At 41.3% G+C, this 18,489-nt stretch overlaps 1 protein-coding gene across 1 annotated transcript in view; it reads right to left on the reverse strand.

Annotated features, from left to right (window-relative positions):
* Nucleotides 1-11,067: 11,067 nt before the first annotated feature.
* LOC126336928 (S-adenosylmethionine mitochondrial carrier protein homolog) overlaps nt 11,068-18,489 on the reverse strand; it is a 64,325-nt gene continuing 56,903 nt past the window's right edge. Inside the window, exon 6 of the mRNA XM_050001098.1 lies at nt 11,068-13,682. Within this exon, the coding sequence (XP_049857055.1) occupies nt 13,556-13,682 (127 nt within the window). The 3' untranslated portion in view covers nt 11,068-13,555. The remainder of the gene's footprint in view (nt 13,683-18,489) is intronic.

The raw sequence follows: 18,489 nt of genomic DNA on the forward strand, positions 1-18,489 counted from the left end.
TCCCTCAATGCCAAGTTTCTTGGAAGAGAAGTGACTCTCACCGCCCCCTTTCCCCCTCATTCTTGCTGGGAAAGGATCCTAAAATTCGGGTCAAAAGCTGACCTGGGCGCCATCAGACATCATTCTGGCACGTCTGATGATGAGAACGTCATGGATTTTGCTGCCTCTTCACCAGACCCAGTCAGTCCCAAAACCCCGCCTCACTCTACAAGTGTCTCACCACCCCAGTGCAAAGACAGGAGTAAATCGAGACCACATTGACTAAATGGCTCCCATACTTCAATGGAATATAAATGGATACAGGACTCATCTGGTGGAACTGAAATTCCCGTACAGGACAGACCCTTTTGCCTTGCCTTCAAGAGACTCATTGTAAAGGGACTGACACATCTGTACTATGGAGGTTATTACCTTTATAGAAACGACGACAGGGCAAAAGGTGGGGTTGCAGTGTTCGCAAAGGACACTTGTTACGCTCTATTCCCTTAACTACACCACTACAAGCGATTGCTGTTCGGATAGTGGCCCATGTTGACATCACAGTGTTCTCTGTGTACTTACCACCCCATGAGCCTCTTGATAGTGGGGTCCTCACTCATCTTCTTGATGAACTACCTTGACCCTTTCTCCTTTTAGGGGACTTCAATGCACACAGTGCACTATGGGGTTCTAACACCACATGCCCAAAGGGTCGGGTACTTAACGATAAGATACACACAACAGATCTTATACTGCTGAACACAGGTCAAACCACACACTTAAGCACCACTACAGTGTCGTCTACAGCCATAAACCTCTCCTTCTGCTTCCCTGCTCTTGGGGACACTGCTCAGTGGGCAGTGGACGATGACTTTCATGGTAGTGATCATTTCCCTATCTGGATCCATCTTCCTGATGGAGCAAATTCTGGAAGAAAGTCACTGAGATGGTTATTCTGGAAGGCTAACTGGATGCTTTACAGGCAGTTAGCTGTTTTTGAGCAATGTGATGGTGTCCAGGACTGAGTGGATCACATGCAGCTGTGATTCACCATGTTGCATCCATCCCAAAATCTGTGGAAGTGCCTAGGAATCGACTTGTCCCTTGGTGGAATGATGAGTGTCATTTTGCAATCAGGCACAGGAGGGCAGCTATGCAGATTCAATCAATGCCCTACAGATGCAAATTTCGCAAACTTTCGAATGGCACGTGCAAAGGTGAGGAGAATAATTACTGAGTAAGCAGAGGTCTTGGCAAGAGTTCCTGAACTCCATCAGTAAGTCCACATATGCAATTAAATTATGGGAAGCTATCAGGAGGATCTCAAGGCACAATTATTGACCACCAATAGCAGGTGTACGAATACAGGGGTCTCTTGTAACATTGATGAGGGATGTAGCTCAGACAACGGCTGAATCGTATAAATCCATTACGGCTGATTCCAGCCAGAATCCCACCTTCCATCGATATCGGGAGGTCCAGGAGAAGGCTGATCTTTATTTCCATTCCATCAACATGAAAGAATACAACCAGACTTTCTCTCTGTGGGAGCTGAATTCTGCATTGTTGGTTGCTTGTGATATGACCCCTGGAAACGACCTGACAACCTGCAGCATGTTGCAACAGTTGGACCGATGGTCTCAGGAAGTCTTCTCTTCAATAAAATTTGATTAACTGGCGTCTTCCCAACTCATGGAAAGATCTATTGTAATCCCCATTTTAAAACCAGGAAAGGATCGGACAGACCCTGGTAGTTACCATAGTATTAGCCTGACAAGCTACATATGAAAGACACTGGAGCATATGGTCAATACGCGTCTAGTGCGGGTTCTTGAAACTAGGTCCCTCTTCAGTCACTCCCAGTGTGGGTTCAAGAGGTATTGCTCCACTCTCGATAACTTGACCCTGCTCGAAGCTTCTATTCAACAAGCTTTCCTTTGTAAGCAACACCTTATTGTTGTTTTCTTTGATTTGGAAAAGGCCTGTGACGCTACGTGGAGGCATAATATTTTGTTGCAGCTCCATCAATGGGGATTCGGTGGACATCTACCGACCTTCTTACGGTCCTTTCTCCTGGACAGACATTTTAGATACAGTGTTGGGAATGCTCTGTCTGACCGTTTTAAGCAGGAGAATGGTGTCCTTCTAGGAAATGTTTTAAGTGTCAAGGCTTTCCCCATCACAATCAATAGTATTACAACCATAGTGCGGCGTCCAGTACTATGTTCGTTGTTTGTGGATAACTTCTCCATCTCCGTGCATCCTCCAGACTCACCACAGCTACTCAGCAATTGCAACTGATGATCAGGTGGTTGGAGGAATGGTCTTGCACCACAGGTTTTAGATTCTCATTAGAGAAAACAGTTTATGTTGTTTTTAATTGTTCCCATTCTCTGTTTAATTTGCTTGTTTTGAAAACTGTGGGACACTGTTCTCACTTTTAAGGAATAGGTGAAGTATATGGGTCTTATCTTTGATAAGAAGTTAACATGGTTATCACACCTTAAAGAACTAAAACTGAGATGTCTCAAGGCCTTAAACATCCTTAAATGAATCAGTTATAGGTCTTGGGGAGCTGACAGAGCGCACCTGCTCCAACTTTATAAGGCTTTTGTGTGACCCCGGCTTGAATACGGATGCCAGATTTATGGATCAACAAGGCCTTAACACCTTAAAATTTTGGATGCAGTTCATCTTGAGGATATTGGGCTGTCAATAGGGGACTGTTGCACAAGCCCTGATGTTAGTTTGTGTGCCGAGGCTGGTGAGCCTCTGCTGTCTATTTGACATCTTCTTGTGGTACGCCAAGCATATAGGGCATTGTCCATTCCTACATCGCCAGCATCCAGTTAAATTCTTTAGCCACCACTGGAACAGCTGTTCGATCATTGACCACATGCAACACTGCCATTTGGAATCTGTGCAAGGGAAAGCCATGAGTTATTTATTACTGGTAGGGGTCATTAAGGTCCTAAGCCAGGGGTGGAGTAGGCGCCGCCGCCCCCCCCCCCCCCCCTTGGCTACTGCCAAAGCCCTGACTGACTGCATACAAGAAGCATTGTACCCCAGACTATGTTTTTAAAATTAAATTTAATGAAATTTTAAGTAGCTACCCCGATTTTATTACTGTCTACATGAATGGTTCTACGCAGGGAGATGTTTTCAGTTGTTATCTCATGTTCCCCGACATTGTCCTCAGGATAGGACTCCCAGAGAAGTTTTCAGTTTATTATGCATAACTGTTTGCTATCATGAGGGAATGGAGCAGATGAGAAGGGGTCGTGACAAAAAATTTAACATCTTCTCTGATTCTCAAAGTCCCCTTCTCGCTGTTGGATAGATGTACCCAGCAGCTCGTTGGTGCAACAGGTACAGGATGCTCATCTTCTCTTGCACAGGCAAAACAAGGAAATCATTTTTGCTGGGTTTCAGGGCACACAGGGAAATGGACTCGCTGATGCTGCTAAGGAGGCTTGCTCCACTCCACCTCCTGCCTGCTGTTCAGTCCCTCTGCGGGCTGCCACTTCATTTTCGACCAGGAAGCCCATATGTTGGTGGGAGCCCCAGTGGCTGGAACTGAGGAATAATAAACTATGTTCCCTCAAGACTTCAGTGCGACCATGGATTGCCTCCTGCTTGCGACTGTGTGAATTAGCCCTTACTCAGCTTAAAGTGGGACATTGTCCATTGACACATGGCTTCCTCTTACATTGGGAGGAGCCCCCAGTATGTCAGAGATGCGGGATACAGCTGTCAGTACAACATCTTTTAACAGAGTGTGTTTTATATGACAACATGGGGGTTAAACTTGGTCTCCCAAACGATCTTCGCTCTATTTTAACTGATAACAAGGCGAGCGTTGTTCGTGTCTTAAAATTTTGTGTGGTGTCCAGAATTCTTCCCAAAATACTTAGTGTGCAATCTTAATGTGTCACAGAGTGGCTGGGTCAGGTATTATTTCTAAGTCATCATCCAGCCAAGCTTATTTGTCTCTTTTTCGACAACATATTTTCTCCATGAATTCATTTAGTTATCCTGCTGTGTCTCACTGGGGTTTTATTATGGGCTTTTCTGAACTTCACCTTCTTGGGGTTGCTTTACGTTTCCTGTGGTGGGGTCAAATGTAGTTTTCCAGTTTATTGATCTCCTTCCATAGATTATGAAAATCTTCTTCGGTATAACATTAACGCAAGGGCGCTGACGACCTAGCTGTTTAGTGCCCTCCGCCATAAATCATCATTGTCATCTTCATCTATATATTTGTTCACTGTATATTTTACATACTTCTCTCAGACAATAGTCTACTTAATTATAGCCAACTGCATCATCTGCAGAAAGCATTATTTTACTATTAATATTGTTTTCAAGGTCATTACTATACAATGTGAACAGCAAGAGTGCCAACACACATCCCAGGGCAACCCGAAGTTACTTCTACATCTGTCAATGACTCTCCATCCAACATAACATCCAAGATAACATGCTGTGTCCTCCTTAGCAAAATTTCCTCATTCCAGTCACAGAATTCACTTGATACCCATATGATCATACTTATGATAATAAAAAGTAGGTAGTGAGTCAAATGCTTTTCAGTAATCAAGAAACACTGCATTTATCTGGTTGCCTTGATCCAAAGCTGTGAGAAAAGTACGAGATGGGTTTCACATGACAGATGTTTTCGAAATCCATTTTCATTGGGGTTGAGGAGGTCATTCTGTTCAAGATACCTCATTATGTTTGAGCTCAGAATATGTTCTAATATGCTACAACAATTCGATGTCAAGGATATTGGACGGTAGTTTTGTGGATCATACCTACTACCCTTCTTATAGACAGGTGTGACCTGTGCCTTTTTCAAGAACTGGGCATGGTTTTTTGGTCAAGGGATCTACAATAGGTTATGGTTAGAAGAGGGCAAACTACCATAAATTCGGTATAGAATCTGACAAGGATTCCATTGAGGCCTGGAGCTTTGTTTATTTTTACAATTTCATGGGTTTTCCTTTGTAAAGGAATATTTGAAAATGGAGTTAAGCACTTCAGCTTTTGGTTTGCTACCCTCAGTTTCAGTTCCTGTGACATTCGCTAAGGGATGGACACTACTTTGGTGCCACTTAAAGCTTTTATGTATGACCAGAATTTCTTTGGATTTTGTGCAATGTCATTTGACAATATTCAGCTACGGCAGTCACTGAAGGCATCCCATGTCGCTCTCTGGACAGTCAAATGCAGTTCATTCAGCATATTTCTACCTATAGCCCTACGCTTTGTTTTACACCTATTATACAGTAATCTCTGTTTCTTTAAAAATTTCTGTACAGTGGCTGTATACCATAGAGGTTGTCTCCCATTATGGTCCATTCTATTGGGTACATCTGTATCCAATGTGTTGTCAACTATTATTTTAAACTTCAGCCGTAGTTCCTCTACATGCTCCTGCTTGTGCAGAAAGTTTCAAATTCATCACTAAGGGATGACACTACTCATTTTTTATGTAGTGCTTGATTTGTCTGACTTTTGTACTTTGGTAATCATTGTAGCCACAACTGTGTAATGGTCAGTGACACCTATTTTGATGTGGACGTGCTCAAAGAGGTCAGGCTGTTTGTTGCTATTAGATCCAACATGTTTCTATCGTGAGTGGGGTTCCTAGCTATCTGTTCTAGATAGATTACACAGAAGGCATTTAGTACTGTTTAACAGGATGTCTCATCATGCCCACCACTAACTGTAATTTTCTCAATTAATTGTTGAATGATTAAAGTCTCCACCAATGATTAGAGTATGATTGGGGAACTTATGTACAAGTGAACTGAGGTTTCCTCTAAAGTTTTTGATACATCAGGAGATGAGTCTGGTGGGCAACAGGAGCCCATTGTTATTTTAGGCGCACCCTTGATACTGAGTCGTACCCAAAGAATTTCACATGCACCTTCTATTGCTATCTCAGTGGATTTGAGTTTCTTTGATACTGCCACAAACACACCACCTCCATTTCCCATTTGCCTGTCCTTTCAATAACACTTAAATTTTCCCCAAAAAATCTCACTGCTACCAAATTCGGGTTGCAACCAGTGTTGTGTACATAGCATTGTGTGAGCTTCACTGCTTTTCATGAGCACTTCAAAGTCTCACACTGTGGCAAGAGTGCTTTGGCAGTTTACTAATAGGATTTTAGGCTCTTACCTGTGGGAGGCATTTCTTTCGATCTTACACTGATACTCCTGAGTTTCCTACTGCTATCATTATCTGGATGGTATGGAGAGTTGCCTAATCTAAAAAACCCTTGTGTGAACCCCACACACAGGCACCTACCTGAGTAGCAGCCTCTGATGTGTATTGCACACCTGACCTACACTATGTGATCAAAAGTATCCTGACACCCCCCAAAACATATGTTTTTCATATTAGGTGCATTGTGCTGCCACCTACTGCCAGGTATTTCATATCAGTGACCTCAGTAGTTATTAGACATCATGACAGAGCAGAACAGGCGCTCCCCAGAACTCATGAACTTCGAATGTGGTCAGCTGATTGAATGTCACTTGTGTTATACATCTGTAGGCGAGATTTCCACACTGCTAAACATCCCTAGGTCCACTGTTCCCGATGTGATAGTGAATTGTAAACGTGAAGGGACATATACAGCACAAAAACATACAGGATGACTGTGTCTGTTGAGTGATGGAGACCGCTGACAGTTGTAGTGGGTCATAATGTGTAAAGGCAGACATCTATCCAGACCATCACCTAGGAATTTCAAACAGAAACTATCAGGATCCACTGTAAGTACTATGGCAGTTAGGCGGAAGGTGAGAAAACTTGGATTTCATAGCCGAGCGGCTGCTCATAAGCCACACAACACACCAATAAATGCCAAATGACGCCTTACTTGGTGTATGAGCATAAACATTGGACAATTGAACAGTGGAAAAATGTTGTGTGGAGTGACGAATTATGATACACAATGCGGTGATCCGATGGCAGGGTGTGGGTATGGCAAGTACCTGGTGAAAGTCATCTGTTAGCGTGTGTAGTGCCAACAGTAAAATTTGGAGGCGGTGGTGTTGTTATGGTGTGGTAGTTTTTCATGGAGGGGGGCTTGCACCCGTTGTTGTTTTGCATGGCACTATCACAGCACAGGCCTACACTGAAGCTTTAAGCACCTTCTTGCTTACCACTGTTGAAGAGCACTTTGGGGATGGCAATTGCATCTTCCAACATGATTGGACACCTGTTTATAATGCAGGGCCTATGGCGGAGAGGTTCCATGACAGTAACATCCCTGTAATCGACTGGCCTGCACAGAGTCCTGACCTGTATCCTATATAACACCTTTAAGATGTTTTGGAATGCCAACTTCGTGCCAGGTCTCACTGACCGACATCGATACCTCTCCTGAGTGCAGCACACTGTGAAGAATGGGCTGCCATTCCCCAAGAAACCTTCCAGCACGTGACTGAATATATCCCTGCGAGAGTGGAAGCTGTCATCAAGGCTAAGGGTAGGCCAACACCATATTGAATTCCAGAATTACCTATGGAGGGTGCCAAGAACTTGTACGTCATTTTCAGGTAGGTGTCTGGATACTTTTGATCTCATAGTGTATTTAGAGGGACCTTACAATTCTCAACCCCATGATGCAAGTCCAGGAAGTCACAGCCTAGCTTGTCACAGAACATTTGAAGTCTCTGGTTCAGTCCTGCCACTCGACTCAGAGCCAAAGGGCCACAATCAGTTCTGGGGACAATGCTGCAAATTGTGAACTTAGGCAAAACTCCACGCACAGGTCTGGTCTTCTCAACCTTTTTTGCCAGTCCCAGGAATGAACCAAGAATGAGTTTGGAGCCTAGACAACAGGCATCATTTGTTCCAGCATGTGCCACAATCTGCAGTTGGTTGCACCTGTTTCTTCAATGGCTGCTGGAACAGCCTCTTCAACATGCAAATGAGGCCCCCAGGCATACACACTGAATGCACATGGTGTCCTTTCTTGTCCCTTGCAGCCATTTCCCTAAGGGGTGTCATCATTTACCGTTAGTTTGAACTGCTGATGATTAATAGACCCCTACCGTTTTTGCATTTGCATCCTACTGACATCAAAGGAAACAGGTTTCTCCAAAATAGGTGAAGTGGATCTCACTGGCTTAGTTTCAGTTTCAGTGAAAGACAGCCCCTGAGACTTGTTGGTTAGAGGGTTGGTAAAAAACCCTGAGTCCTTTCTGGTCCCTGTTCACCCTTTACAGGATGCCTAGTTCTACCATTGGCATGCCTCTCATAGCCAAGTGGATCAGTAATGACAGGATACACAGGAGAGGATAGTACTCAACATGTCTAAGGTACACGACTCTCGGGAGCTCTTCCATCACACCTATTGGCAACTATTTGTCCATTGTTGCACAAAATCATTATCATTTCCCACGGAAAAGAAACAAAACATAAGCAGTCAAATATATTAGAATGCACTCAATATGAACTGATGAGTGGTGAGACAGTAGTACCCAGCAAACACAATGTGGAAGGGAAACAATGCTGTGCCCTACACATACACTCACCCATTGTTATGTTCAATCTCGTTTAAGCACTACACGTACATAAAATAGCATTTATCTACCCTGTTTACAAGATTTTGCTTGAAATCTTCACTATGAAACTAATTCTGAGCTTAAGGTTTTGAAAATCATCGGAATCAATACCAGCAACAAACTCACCAACCGTCAAATTGTCGAAGTAAAAGTTGCAGTATATTAATAAACAGTAAAACGTTAAAATCCCCGTCATATTACCTATGTAATGCCAATCCCCATAAAATCCCCAATCAAATTGAAATTCCCTACAAATTGGCAATGCTGGCCATAAGTTAAATGTCATGTGATTGATCGAACAGGTTTGATACTGTAGGGTTATCTGCTGCAGCTGGTTTTCAATGGTGATGAGATGGGTCTATTCTGGAAAAAGATGCCGAAATGTATCTTCATAATAGCTTATGAGAAAGCATTCCCAGTCACAAGACAATGGAAGACTGTTTCACACTGCTATTCTGTGTCGATGCAAGCGGTGATTTGAAAATGAAACTGCTGCTTGTTTGCCATTTTGAAACTCCATGAGCCTTTAAGAAGTGTAAAGTCCAGAAGAGTGTGTTAAATGTGTTGTGGTGGTCCAACAGCAAGGCTTTGGTACATGTGATCTTTTGTGTGATTGGATCAATGAAGTCTCTGGTCCTTTGGTGAAAAAATATTTGCTCGAGATGAATCTGCCACTCCATGTCTTGCTTGTTATGGAGAATGCTCCTGCCCATTCTCCAGGCTTGCAAGATGACCTCCTTGAAGAATTTCAATTAATCAAGATCCAATTCCTGTCTCCCAACACCGCTCTGTTACTCCAGTCTATAGACCAGCAGATTATTTCTAACTTTAAGAAGCTCCACACTAAAGCAGTCTTTGAGCATTGCTTTGAGTTGACTGAAGCTACCAATCTCACTCTAAGTGAGTTTGGAAATATCAATTCAACATCGTTGACTGCGTCAAGATGACTGAAAAAGTGTGGGAAGGGGTTACCAAGAGAACTCTCACTTCTGCTTGAAAGAGGCTTTGGCTGGAGTTAATTCTTGGATGTGACTCTGAGGCGTAGGACTAGAAGTGGATAATAATGATATCAATGAGTTTGTGGAAAGTCACAGCCAAGAAATTACCACCGAAGAGCTTATGGAGCTGCAGTGTGTTTCACAGCAGGAAGTGGAGAGGAGTTCATCGGAGGAGGAGGAGGAGGAGGAGGAGGGAGGGAGGGACGGAGGGAGGGAGGGAGGGAGGGAGGAGGAGGAAGAGGAGGAGGTGGAGGTGGCAACAGCAAAGCAGCAATCTTCTGGCGCAATAACAGAAATGCTGGAAGCACAGGAAACGATTGCATCGTACATTGAAAATCATCACACCAATGAAGCAGTGGCTATGGGTGCTACAAATTTATTAGATGATAATGTTGTGTCGCAGTTTCGCCAAGTGTTGAAGTGTCAGCACAAACAAATGACTATAGATAGCTTCCTAGTAAAAAAGAATGTGTCGTGAAAAATAAAGTACACATGTCTGCTTGTGTCTGTATATGTGCGGATGGATATTTGTGTGTGTGCGAGTGTATACCTGTCCTTTTTTCCCCCTAAGGTAAGTCGTTCCGCTCCCGGGATTGGAATGACTCCTTACCCTCTCCCTTAAAACCCACATCCTTTTGTCTTTCCCTCTCCTTCCGTCTTTCCTGATGAAGCAACCGTGGGTTGCGAAAGCTTGAATTTTGTGTGTGTGTTTGTTTGTGTGTCTATCAATATACCAACGCTTTCATTTGGTAGGTTACATCATCTTTGTTTTTAGATATGTTTTTCCCACGTGGAATGTTTCCCTCTATTATATTCAAAGTACATAATATTGTACATATAATTTTCTTTGAATACATGATAAGAATAAGATAAAACTTTTAATAATTTTTCTGCGTGGAACGCATTGTCATATTTTATATTAATTTATATGAGATAAAATGTTTTGCTTAATGAGTGTTTTGCGCTATAGGTAAGTTTCTGGAACACATTATGCTTATTATGAGAGGTTCCACTGTAGTCATCTTTGTAGAAAATTAATAGTCACAAACAATGGCATCTCCAAGTTGGAATATCAACAATATTAGGAAAAGGATAGATTGCTACTCACACTGAATTGCAGACAGGCTCAGTGAAAGGCGTGTTACATATTTATCGTTTGGCCAAAGCCTTCTTGGGAAAACATACACATTCACTCAGGCAAGTGCACCTCACATAACCATAACCATTATCTCCAGCAGCTCGGTGCAGAATTCTGCTCCGAGCTGCCAAAAGGTTTTGGCTGAATGATAAATTTGTAACAGTTGTTTCGTTGTGCTCATCTGTTACTAAATGTGTCATCTTTAAGGTGAGTAGGAGTCCATCCTTTTCTTAATATTGTTAAATTAATGCTAACAGTAGAAGAGATTCATTACTATTTGACTAATATCATTGAATGGTACAAAAGATTGTTTTTTTGTGATAGAAAATTCATGGCACATTCATGTGTTCAAAATAAAATGAAACACTTTTGTCTGAGAATCATTTATTAGCACTTCTGCATTTCGTGAATGATAGAAAAACAGTTTCTGCCTCACTTCAAGCATGCCACAAAGAAGGCATATATGATTCCAAAGCTATCATTACCATAATCTGATTGCTGTTATACACAACAGTTATCTTTAACAAGAATACTTTTCACACAAATCCCTCTGCACTGACACCATTGTATATAACTCTCTGGGTAATCTAGTGGCATCTAGATTAACAGTAAACATTTGAAGGATTATCTCCATCCTCCTCACCAGCGTATCGCTGTTTATTGCCACTGCTTTGGTATAGCAACTGAAGTATAACTCGCCATGCTGGTTTTGGCTGACATCAACTTATTGTCTTGGAGATGGCAGAATTATAATAAAGAAGAGGTTCAGATATATATAATTACTGTTGGAAAATGCTAAGCAATGAAGACTATTTCCAATAAGAATATTCTATAATCTACAGAACTGCAACAGTGCCATTTTCTACATGTTCTTTATTCAGGAATCACCACTAATGCAGTTGCTGTTGCATAGTGCAGCATATGGTTTTCAGTTATATATTATGTTAAACATACATATCCAGACAGTAAATAAATGTTTTCTAAAGGACATCATATTTACTGCTCACTGTAGAACTTATTTATTTCACAATTTCTGCAGTCAACAGCAAGTATGATGTCCGTTTAAAAATACTACATGACTGTGAACTGCTGTCATGAGAAGTTAACAAATATTTTCTGTTTATAATCTGCTAGCTTGTGCCACAGCTTTGTCAATGTTTTACAGAATCATTGTGTATTTTACATGTGAGGGAATACAGTGATCTACTTAATACTGACACCACATTTGCAGCATAGAACTATTATTTAGTGTAAGGTATCAAATTACAAGAAACTGGTATCAGTCTAGTACTGAATATAATTCTTTCAAGGCCATCATGGCACAGGATCTATTAATATCAGGGAGCTATAAAATTATGAGACAACATTTCAGTGCTGCCAATAAACACACAGCAAAGTATGTACACTATCCTAACTTTTGAAACAATAGTGCCTTCATCAGGGAGGGAGGGAAAAAGGCTCAAATGGCTCTAAGCACTATGGGACTTAACATTTGAGGTCATCAGTCCCCTGGAACTTAGAACTACTTAAACCTAACTAACATAAGGACATCACACACATCCATGGCCGAGGCAGGATTCGAACCTGTGACCATAGCAGCAGCGCGGTTCCAGACTGAAGCGCGGTTCCAGTCTGAAGCGCCTAGAACTGCTCGGCCACAGCGGCTGGCCATCTGGGAGGAGACAGGAATCGGTTGGGGAAGGTTAAAAAAAAAGGGGAGGGGGCAGGTTACTCAGAACCCAGGACCCATCCCTTCCCTGAGGGAGGAACTATTAGTTCTGAAAACTGGAATAGTAATGTACTTTTTTACTTATTTATCAGCAGAACTGAAATTTTGCCTCATAAGGGAAAGTTTTGGCCAGCAATCCTTCTTCACTAGTAAAATTTCCTTTTGATACAATTAATATCACATAGGTGGCTCTTTGGGGGGTGTGATTAACATGGACATTTAGAAGTACAATCCCCTGCAAATTCTCTGTACCAATTAGCAACTGTTCTTGGTTTTTGGAGTCTTAATTTCCTTTATTTTGTAAAATATTATCATCAGCTATTTAACATTTACTGCTGGATAAAGAAACCTCCCCTCCCCCCCCCCCTTCCCCCAAAAAAAAGAAAAATTTGTGGACATGAGCTATATGTTTTCATGTGTGATGTATAATCCTGCAATTTGTTTTATTCAATTAGAATGGAAAAAAAGTTATGTTCAGTGAAAAATCACCTGAAATATCTTGTAGCCCAAGTTTGTAGACATGAGAGTGAGTAACAAGATATCAACCTGAGCAACAGTGATTGTGCCAGTGGATGCTGAATATATTTCATACACTTCTTTGGCACAACTTTGCAATCTAATTTTATTTATTTTTATTGTGATTCAGAATTAGCCAACATCAAGCTTTTGGAGCTGAACATTTTATCGTGTTGTATAAGAACAACTTTCTTCAGCAGCATGTGCTTTTTTCCATGTAGCTCCTAAAGAAAAAGTCCCTGGTTCCAGATGTTCAGAATTCTTTGTTATCTGCATATTGCTGCAATCCAAACTCCTGCTGTGCAGTGAATGTAGCGTATATTTTTCATATATCCATAATCACTTCAGCAATACTGCTCACAACTGAAGTATGACCCCATAATAAAGAAGTGCACAGTGTGGATGAGTGCATGTGCAATGGCTCATTCCTCAATACATATTCAAGTGATCTTGTCAAGACAATTGCACTGTCTCAGCTGTTAACAAAAATGAGCCTGCAGCTCCCAACAAGTTGCAATGCTAGCTTCGGCTAGGCTTCTTTAGCACCTTAAAGCTTCTCAGAGCACATCACTTCTGTATGTTATACAAACTGTTAGCACACATAAACTACTCAATCTATAACCTCATTTTGTTTCAACATATAAGAGGAAACATCAACTGCAACTTCATAACTGCCAAAGAATACAGCACCACCAAGTGTTATCCAAGTGATTCTGGGCAGAAATCCAGCAAATAACCTGTAAAAAGAGGAAAATACATTTTAAATTAACTGTTACATTATATGAAAAAGTAGTTATGATCACATAAATCAATAAGACTATGGAAAATTATTGGTTGAACACAAACAATGGTGAGATGATGGAGATAATCAATCATTGGCATTCGGAAACATTGAGTAGATTTGTGCACATTACAGAAAAATAATTTTTGTTTGTGGAGAAAATGTATTGAAGTAGATTGGTATTCACTTTGAGGTACAGCTTTACGTTAACATGTCAGAATTACAACACTACCAATAAGTATTTGCATTTTTATTATTTTGAATGTTTGTCAATGAAGAGAAGCCCCAAATCACATTCCTCATGAAACTGTTCCACTACACAGAAGAATGTAATCAAATAAGTACCTTGTGAGAAAGCATATTACTAGCCAAAGTTCAGTTAAAATTGTAGTTTTCATCCCTAAACAAGTAAGACAGTCATGGGAAGCTAACTTACAATATCTTGGTCACCAGCGCGATTTTCTGTGGAAAGAATGTAAAGCCAAAAGACTACTGAGCCAATTCTCTAAGTCAGGATGTTGTCGTTAGGTTATCATTACATTAAGCTTACCTACTACTGGGCTTCCAAAACTACCTCAAGTAAAGTGTTAAATAGCTGATGATGTAGATGATGTATGTTGCTAGTGCTACTATGAGATAAAGAAGTTGGCACATCAGGAATTCATGGCTGGCAGCATCGGGAGAACAATAATTACAGTGTGATATCTCATAGAGAAACATAAAACATTTAGCTCTAGGCAGGTGTATTTAGGGGAACTGTGACTCAAAATCAGAAGAGTTATTGACAAAGCACTGGATAAATACACCATGTGATCAAAAGTATCTGGACACCTTGCTGAAAATGACTTACAAGTTCGCGGCACCCTCCATTCTCACAGGAATATGTTCAATCAGGTGCTGGAAGGTTTGTTGGGGAATGGCAGGCCATTCTTCACAGAGTGCTGCACTGAGGAGAGGTATCGATGTTGGCTGGTGAGGCCTGGCACAAAGTTGGCATTCCAAAACATCCCAAAGGTGTGCTATAGGATTCAGGTCAGGACTCTGTGCGGGCCAGTCCATTACAAGGATGTTATTGTCATGTAACCACTCCGCCACAGACCAGGCAATATGAATAGGTGCTTAATCATGTTTAAAGATGCAATCGTCATCACCGAATCGCTCTTCAACAGTGGGAAGCAAGAAGATGCTTGAAACAGTGAAGCAAGAAGGTTCTTGAAACAGCAATGAAGGCCTGTGCTGTGCTAGGGTGAAAGCCCCCTCCATGAAAAACAACCACACCATAACACCACCACCTCTGAATTTTACTGTCGGCACTACACACACTGACAGATGATGTTCACCAGGCACTCGCCATACCCACACCCTGCCATCGTATCGCCTCATTGTGTATTATACTTTGTCACTCCACAAAATGTTTTTCCACTTTTCAATCGTCCGATGTTTATGCTCCTTACACTAAGTGAGGCATTGTTTGGCATTTACTGGCGTGATGTGTGGCTTATGAATAGCCGCTGGACCTTGAAATCCAAGTTTTCTCACCTCCTGACTAACTGTCATAGTACTTGAAGTGGATCCTGATGTAGTTTGGAATTCCTGTGTGATGGTCTGGTTAGAGGTCTGCTTATTACACATTATGACCTTCTTCAACTGCCGGTAGTCTCTGTCAGTCAAGATGAGGTCGGCCTGTATGCTTTTGTGCTATACATGTACCTTCATGTTTCCACTTCACTATCACATCAGAAACAGTGGACCTAGGGGTGTTTAGCAGTGTGTAAATCTCGCCTACAAACGTGCAACACAAGTGACATTCAGTCAGCTGACCACGTTCGAAGTCCATGAGTTCTGTGGAGTGCCCCATTCTGCTCTCTCACAATGTCTAAAGACTACAGGTCGCTTGGCAGCAAAAACGCACCTAATACGAAAAACGTATGTTTTTGGGGGTGTCCGGATACTTTTGATCACATAGTGTATGAATTTAGTAGAAGAGCACATGATGAAAGAGACCCTCCAAGGCGTACAGCCTCTCTAAAGAAACAGTGACTACTACACAGTAACTGTAAAAACAAAGCATAGTAATATAGTTGGAGAGATGCTAAATGAGATGCATTTGGCTGTCAGAAAGACAGTGTGTGAAGTCTTCAATATGAATACAATGGCAGAACGTAATCGAATGACCTCTCACAAAATCAGGAACATGCCAGTCATAGCCTGACAGTGGCACCAAAGTTAATGTCCGCACCACGTGGATGTCACAGAAACTGAAATTGAGAATGATAACGCAAGAGCAGTAATGGTGAATTCTGTTTGCAAGTGTTCCTTTGCAAAGGAAAACCCAAGAGTATTGCCCCAGTCTAAATCTTGCAAATATTACTGTTGTAGGTATTAGTGTCAGTGGCATTGAGAAACAGTTGCAATCATTATAACTGAATAAGGCGAGGGCCTACTTGGATCCCTATCAGAGTGTATAAAGAGTTTGTGGCTAAATTAGATGGTCTTTCAACCATTATAAATTGTAGATATTTTGAACAAAATACTTTGCCCAGTAGTTGGAATTAAGCACAGGTCAGACCCATTTATAACAAGCTTAGCAAAAGTGATGCACAAAACTATCTACCAGAGTCTTTGACAACTATCAGTTGTAGAATCTTAGAAAGTAGCAGTTTTCTGAGCTCAAACATAATGATATATCTCAAACAGAATGACTGACCGAGGTGGCGCAGAGGTTAGCACCCTGAACTTGCATTCAGCACGATGATTCAAATCCCTGTCCAGCCATCCAGATTTAGTTTTCCATGATAGCCCTAAATCACTTAAGGCAAGTGATGGGATGGTTCCTTTGAAAGGGCACAAATGATTTCCTTCTGTAATCTAAGCTTGTGCTTCGTTACTAATGATCTTGTTGTCAATGGGATGATAAACTCTTAATCTTCCTTTCTTTGGACATAATGTCCTCTCTGCCAACAAGCATGGATTCCGAAAACATCAATCCAGTGATTTCCACCTAGACATCCTGCCAGCCATGAATCAACGCATCCAGGTAGCTGCAGTATTTCTTAACTTTCAAAAGCCACTGGACTCAGTATTATACCAACACCTATTATCAAAAGTACAAACATATGGGTATCAGGTGAAATTTGTAACTGGATTGAGGATTTCCTGGTAGGGAGGATGCAGTCTGTTATTTGAAACATTAACATGTGTAGAAGCAACTTCAGGTGTGCCCTAAGAAGTGCTCTGGGATCCTTGCTGTTCGTGTTCATTATTAATAAACCAGCAGACAATTTGAAAAGTAACCCCAGACTTTTTGCAACCAATGCAGTTATCTGTAATGAAGTACTGTGAGACAAATGCTATATAAATAATGTCAGATCTCAATAAGAGTTGAAAATGGTGTTCACAGACAATTTGTTTTAAATGTTCATAAATGTAAAAGTGTACACTTCACAAAATCCAAAAATGTACTATCCTATGACTACCTTCTCAATGAGTTATAGTTGGAATCTGCCAACTCATTAAAATACTTTGGTGTAACATTTTGTAGGAATATGAAATTGAATGATCCTGTAGGGTAAGTCATAGGCAAAGCAGGTGTCAGATTTCAGTTCACCGACAAAATGCCAATAAAATGCATCCAGTCAGCAAAGGAGATTGCTTACAAAACTCCTGTGGATTCCATACCAGAATATTGCTTAAGAGTCGGGACCCATACCACACAGGACTAAAGATGGATTTGAATGTATACAGACAGGCATTACGAATAGTCACAGGTTGATTTCACACATAAGGTGCATCATAAAGATCTGAAAGACCAGAATTAGCTGACCCTTGAAGTTAGATGGAAACTAAACCACAAAAACATACTTACAAAGTTTCAAGAACTAGAACTAAGTGAGGAGTCTTGGAATATCCTACAGCCTGCTAAGCATTGCTCTTGTAGGAACCATGAACACAAGATCTGACTAACAATTAAACTTCCATGAGCTTTAAACAGAGCTGTCAATGGCCACTGTCAAATTGTAAATGACTGCCATGTTACTGTTGCCTCACTGTTATCACTCATCAGATTTGGTAATGTTTTCATCCCATGTTGATTACCCCTGCTTCAAACTTGCGATGGCTGACTCCCAGGCTGTGCTTTGCTGAGCTGCAAACTGCCTTCGTTATTGACATTTTGTTTAGATGCTTCTATTTTTATAGCTTCTTTTACATCATCATCATGCCAGCTCTGTCGTGCTATGGGAGAGCATACATTTCATTAGGAGACAGCTGGATTCAAATAGTCATGAGCTACAGACTGTCTGATTGACAGAGGTACTCTAGGAACTAGACTGGAAGTGGATCAATGTGGCCACTGTAGTACAACAGGTGTCATCACAGAAAAGGACACAGAGGTACAGAAAGATTAAGTTGGATCTATCAACAGTAACAAGGTGCAGAATGAAAGTCAACGGAACGAACTGTCATCAATATGCCACAGAGAGATATCAACATAGGTGTCATAACAGCACTTAAGAAAACTCTTAACATCACATCGGCCACTCAGAGTATCCCTATCTGCAATATTATAAGTGGGGTCAAACATGCAATCTGCAAGATGACTAAGAGATTGCAGACTAAATTTATTGTGAAATATGGTGAATTATTTCAAAATTGAAATCATCACCATCTAACTTGACTGGGACTGAATACAACAGACTTTGCACACACTGCAATAATCCTCTCATCATGGTTCTGCCTGCTGACGAGGGCAATGCATCTGTCAT

Source organism: Schistocerca gregaria, chromosome 2 (genome assembly GCF_023897955.1).
Source record: "Schistocerca gregaria isolate iqSchGreg1 chromosome 2, iqSchGreg1.2, whole genome shotgun sequence".
Classification (NCBI taxonomy): Eukaryota; Metazoa; Arthropoda; class Insecta; order Orthoptera; family Acrididae; genus Schistocerca; species Schistocerca gregaria.